Source organism: Chelonoidis abingdonii, chromosome 14 (assembly GCF_003597395.2).
Source record: "Chelonoidis abingdonii isolate Lonesome George chromosome 14, CheloAbing_2.0, whole genome shotgun sequence".
Taxonomy (NCBI): Eukaryota; Metazoa; Chordata; order Testudines; family Testudinidae; genus Chelonoidis; species Chelonoidis abingdonii.
The window spans coordinates 34815562-34821808 of NC_133782.1; the positions used below are offsets into that span (position 1 = coordinate 34815562).

The following is a 6247-nucleotide window of genomic DNA, read 5'->3' on the forward strand; positions in this document are numbered from 1 at the left end:
GAATAACATTGGAGTGAGTGAGAGCAGAAACAGTCCTGCCGATGCCAATGGAGATACTCCTGATTTACATCAAGGTGGGGGAGAGGAGAAAATAGTTGAGCTTAACACATATTTTCACATTCTATTCTATTCTAAATAGGTTTTTAAACTGCACTCCTCATGCTAGTATCCAAGCACTTTCTAGTACAGCATTAAGCAATGTGGCTTCACATCTGTTCCTGATTTACACCAGTCTCAGCAAAAGTAAAATTTGGATCCCTTTTCTCCTCTATCAAATGAGGAGTAAAGAAGTGATCTTTGGACATGAATCAGGCAAATGGTTTTCTAGCTAGAAGACAAATTGGCTTGGACTGGATTGGGCTGAACTCTTGTGAGGTGAAAGCCTGAGTTTTCTGCCTCTATGAATGAAGAAACTGTCATGAGATTGGCTCTTGTAAAAATGTTGGGTTGGTTCTTATCTAATGGATTCCCATTTAACTTTCCCCCAAAATGTCCATACTTAAGGTTTCACATCTATCTATCTATCTATCTCACACATTTTCCCTGTTTTCCCTTTCTAAGCTCTTTCTCTACTTCCCCTCACTCCTTTCTTTTTTCTAGATTTTCTATGAAATATATGTATTTAGGTCTACATTTTTATTACAGTTTTTCTGGCTTGTAAAAGTTCTCTCACTCATTTTCAACCTTTTTTTAACTTTCAGGACCAGTCTACTTCCAACATGATAAATTTCACATGTGGATGTTTGCTTATGATGAAGAAGCACAATACCTGTTGCAAGAAAGAGTGATACTTATGTATTGTCTTCTCTGACCCATGCCAAGAGTTGCAATGGATTGTTCCACTGCATGTGTCTGCTGACAGCTAGTGTATACCAACATGGTGATTGGAGCTCATTAAGGAAACAACATTCTTCCCAAATTGTCTCTTCTTTCCTCCATATACAAAAAGAGCCATGGAAAACCACACAACGGTGGCTGAGTTCATCCTGATGGGATTTGGAGGCCATCCTGAACTGCAAGTCTTCCTCTCTGTCCTCTTTTTGGTTCTGTACACTGTCACTCTGGTGGGGAATGTTGGCATGATCACCATCATCAGCGCTGACTCCAGGCTCCACACCCCCATGTACTTCTTCCTGAAGAACCTGTCCTTCCTGGACCTCTGCTACTCCTCCGTCACTGCCCCCAATGCCCTGCTGTGCTTCTTAATGGGGCACAGAGCCATCTCCTACAATGGCTGTGCTGCCCAAATGTTCTTCTTCTCTCTCTTTGGGACCACCGAGGCATTCTTCCTAGCCGTGATGGCTTACGACCGCTTTGTTGCCATTTGCAACCCACTGCGCTATCCAATCACAATGTCCAAGAGAACTTGTGCTTTCCTGGTGGCAGGCTCCTATCTCTCAGGATGCCTCAACTCCAGCATCCAAACAGGCTTTACATTCACCTTGTCCTTCTGCAGGCCAGGGAAAATGGACCACTTCTTCTGTGATGTCCCTGCAGTGATGCAAGCCTCGTGCTCTGACACCTTTGCCAATGAAATGGTGATGCTGGCTGTGTGCGGGTTCATCATAGTGAGCACTGGCCTGGTCGTCCTTATCTCCTACGGTTACATTATCACCACTGTCACGCAGATACCCTCTGCTGAGGGAAGGCACAGGGCCTTCTCCACCTGCACTTCCCACCTGGTGGCTGTGAGCTTGTTCTTTGGGACAGTCTTCTTTATGTATGCTCAGCCTGGGGCCATAACCTCCCCAGGTCAAAGTAAAGTTGTCTCTGTGTTCTACACCATTGTCATCCCCATGCTGAACCCTTTGATCTACAGCCTGAGGAACAAGGAAGTGAAAGCGGCCCTGAGAAGACAACTAAAAAAGAAAGGCTTTTTACACTGAGCTCCCTGAAGTAGCAAGGCAATTCAACAGTGGGCAGGTAACTGGGAGGGACAACAATAGGTGCCAGAGACAGCGGAATTCCTACAAGGCGCTTCCATGGAATAATGGTCTCAGCTGGTGAATATTATAGGGAAAGGCAGGGACCTTCAGCGGCCTAAGGGAATTAACATCTAACTCCCTTTGGCTCATTTTAAAATCCCAGACAAAATGTAAGGGTGATGAATCAGAGGCTAAGTCTAAGTGCCTTGGAAGAGAAAAAATGGGGGTGGATGGTTTTGTGATGAAGATGTTGGACTGTGACTTGGGAAATCTGGGATCTATTTCTAGCTCCCCATGTGAACTTGGGCAGGCTACTTACGCTGAGATACTATGAGATTTGAGTGCTCGATTCTCATTAACTTTGATAGGTCTTTAGTGTCCAAAGTCTTAGAGAGCTTTGAGAATCTCAACCTTAATCCCACTATTTCTCAGGTGCCCATCTGTAAAATGTGGATTTTGATGCTTCCTTTCTCCAGCTCAATCAGTTTACATGGTGACTTTTGCAGGAGCACAGACTTTTTCTGACCATATGTTGTGCAGCATCTGGTAAAATGGGACACTGAATGTAAGTGGAAACTGTAGTTATGGCTAGTACAATAACTTTAAACCCTGGAGATGCATTGGCAGGGACAGCTGACAGCCACCTCTATGTGAAGAAAATCAGCCTCTTGATTCTTCTTTGCATGGTTGCTTACCTTTTCCTCTGAACATTGTCAGACTGTATATACTCCTTTCAATGGATGCTGATGTAAAAGTCTCACAGAAATAAACTATGGGACTTGGGCTCCTAAATCACTTAGGGTCATATTTTCAAAGGCATTTAGACACCTAAAGAGGCAGATAGGCATCTGGGGTGATTTTGGTAAGCACGTAAACAGAACCAAATCAAACCAAATGGGACAGAATAGATTATTTTGCTTAAGTGAAAAGATCCGCAAAATGCCTCTCATTAAGAGGCCCAGTTCAACTCCATGCAAAGCTGATAGTCATTCCTTTAACTTCAGTGAAAAGCCCAGATCCCCAGCTGGTGTCAATTGGCAAAGCTCAGTTGAGCTCAACTCACTGAAACCCCAGTTGGTATGAAGCAGCCATAGTGCCACTGCAGACAGTGGGGCCAGATACCTAGCTGGTGTAAATCATTGCAGCCCCTTTACCATCAGTGGGCCAGATATGAAGCTAGTGTAGATCATCACACCTCCACTGAGTCATTGACTTCAGTTGACCTCTGCTGGTTTCCACCAGCCGGGCCCTTTGTGTGTGAATGAGGGCCTGATTCCATGTCCTTTGAGGTCAATGGAAGGACTCCCAATGATTTCAATTGTCTTTGGATCAGGTCACGAGATCAGAATCAGTCCCGCTATCTCTTGACTCAGAGAGTAGGGCATGGAGTTGGCACATGTGAGGACAATAGCTAGTGTCAACATTTGGTTGGCAATAAGTTCTCTTCTTCTTCCCATTGGAATAAGCAGTAGGGCTCCTGTTGACTTCAGTGGCACCATGGTTGTGCCCAGTCAGGAAACTGATTGACAAATGTAAAGTGACATGCATGTAATTCCCCTCCATAAAGTAAGAGACCAATTGTTATCCCCTTAACATCATACCCCTTAACATCATACCCCTGAACAATATCTGTGTCTTTGTATAGCAATTGCTGACTTTCACAACCTCGCTGAAGCAATGGGCCAGATATCTGCAGGTATACAGCATGTAGAGGGATTTTCAGTGGCACTATGGGCAGTATTCACAAAGGAATTTAGGCTTTGCACAGCTCAGTGTCATCGCAGCTCAGTTTTAGGTACCTAGAAAACCATTGGGTTTCACAAAGCCTGATTTAGGTGTCCAGGCTTCCTGTGCAATAAACAGGGAGAGCTAGGTGCCTCAGAATGGGACTGACAAATGTCTGCATGCTAAGTGGCTCCCTGCTAAACCAGCCAATAGAAGATGCTGATGCTCAGGGAGTTTGCTGCCTAACTCCAGGACTGAGGGAGCCCCATATCTGAATATCCCATAACCCAGGGGCGAAGGCAATCACCTGAGAGGTGGCAGATCCCTGTTCAAATTACTTCTCCCCCAATGAGCACATTTACCATGTGGGGACCTTCAGGTGAGTTAGGTCTGTATTCTCTTGTTTTGTGCATCGCTCTGGGCTTAAGTGTCCAGACATCTAGAGGGAAGGAATAGTGCACTTGCCACTTAGGTGCCAACTTTGTGGGTACTCCGGGGCTCAAGCACCCACAGAAAAAAATAGGGGGTGCTCAGCACCCACTGGCCACAATGCTTCTGGGCCCCAGCACTGGGGCTCCGATCAGCTGTTCAGCAGGCCCTGGGATGGCCAGTGGAGCAGTGAGGGGCTGGTGGGATGTGCTCGGGGAAGGCAGAGAGTCATGAGCGGTGGGCTCATAGGGCGGGGGGGGGGAAGTCTCGGGGGAGATGGCAGAGTGGGGGCCGGAAGAGGCAGAGTGAAGGCAAAGTCTTTGGGGAAGAGGTGGAGCAGGGGTGGGGCCTTGGGCAGAGCATCAGTGGAGCTCCCACAGGGAAAAAAATGGGCCAGTGCTGGTGTCATGCCTAAAAGCAGAAACATAGGTGCCCAGGGAGCTTTTTCTGCAAAAAACTTAGGTGCCAAGTTAATTTAGGCAGCCATGGGGTTTGGTAGCAGTTGAGCAGGGATTTTGTGAATCCCAGTGACTGGGATTTAGGCCCCTAAATTGGCAATTGGATGTCAAAGTCCATTTGTGCATCTATTCCAGAGGCATCTAACAACCAATGGTTACAATGGGTGTTAGGTGCCGAGATGCTTTTGAGAATCTCACTAGGTGTCTGAATAAATCTGACTCAAGAAGACTACTCAAATGAATAAGGGCTAGATTTTAAATATATTCAAGTGCCTAACTCCCATTAGAATTTAAAATAACTTTAAAATCTGACCCTATGTTCTTCTGTATAAGAGAAGGAGTTCCATTTTAGGGCTTGACATATTTTGTAGGAGTGGTGAGAAAGAAAGAAAGAAAGTAAGAAAGAAAGAAAGAGTTTCAGCTTTTCCACACAGCAATGAAGAGAGGCTGTCATTCATACATTGAAAACAGATAGAATTTGTCTCTTTATAATTTGATTTTTATTTTTCAAAATTGGTACATTCTGAGACTCATTAACCATATTTACAGGAGACTTATATTCAGAGATTAACATCCTGGGATTTCCATGGTAAATGATCGGCGTGAGTCTGATACAACGACCTATAGTCCACCTAAATCTCATCTGAGATTTTATCCTATAAAAAGCCTGCAGAATTAGGCCAGTGTTGTGTCCATTTCACTTCCAGAAGAAACAGGAAAAGGGTTTTGATGTGACTATTTACTAAGTTAATGAAACTTTAAATGTGGAGAGAATGGTCTTGACCTTTCCTTCATTTATGCAAGTTTTACAACAGTGCGACTACATTGATATCAGTGGAGTTACTACGTTTTTACAATGAGTAGATGATAGGAAAATCCATCCCCTTCGTATCAGCAGATTTCCTCTAGACTTACACTTGGGTGAGTGAAAAGAGAATGAGCACCACTGGCTGCAATGGAGTTACTAACAATTTACACCAGGGTATGTGATAGTGGAACCAAGCCACTGGTATAAACGCAGCTACTAGTGATTTATACCAGGATGAGTGGATATTTCTAATGTACATCAATAAGAATGAGATTTAAATCAAAACCACTGACTTTATTGGGGTGTGTTGCAGACACAACACAGGAGTATTGCACGTAGACAAACCAATCTAACATAGACTCTATGTGTTTCCACTACCTGATACAGATGTCATATTTTTCATCATTTTCCAATAGCTACCTCACCATTATATCAGAGATTCTTCAAAGGCCGGACTCTGAGCAGGCTTAAATCCATGTAGCTCCACTGAAGTCAGATTGGCTAAACCAAATTTATATTATCCGATGATTTGGACTGAGGTAATTCCTATTATCAATATATGGAAATATACAAATAAATATGGAAATACTTTATTGTCACAAATCTATGGTACAGTCAATGCTCTGGAATGTTATAAGCGCAGAAGAATTGCCATGCATCATCATCCTATCTCCAGTACTGCCCTGAGTCAGCTGTTTCAAAGATAACTGTATTATAATCTGAATCATGGAGAAAAAAATCTTCCTAAACCAGAGAGTAACAGTTGGTTCATACCCCAAAGCAGGAGGTCCCTATAAACAATGAAGCCATTTTAGAATTCTATAAATTTATTTGATTGCCACTGGATAATACGTAATGAGTTCCACAGCTTAGATGGCTAGATAGATATCTTGAGCTGGTCC

The 6247-nt window shown here is 43.8% G+C and overlaps 1 protein-coding gene across 1 annotated transcript; it reads left to right on the top strand.

Annotated features, from left to right (window-relative positions):
- The first annotated feature begins 953 nt into the window (after positions 1-953).
- On the top strand, positions 954-1886 carry LOC116822023 (olfactory receptor OR9H1-like). Its single transcript, XM_032775577.1, has one exon. It carries the CDS (start codon positions 954-956, stop codon positions 1884-1886), a length of 933 nt encoding a protein of 310 aa, XP_032631468.1.
- The last annotated feature ends 4361 nt before the right edge of the window (positions 1887-6247 follow it).

Bases quoted from the DNA above. Each gene is read 5' to 3' on its own strand.
- LOC116822023 (XM_032775577.1), top strand. From the start codon at position 954: ATGGAAAACCACACAACGGTGGCTGAGTTCATCCTGATGGGATTTGGA.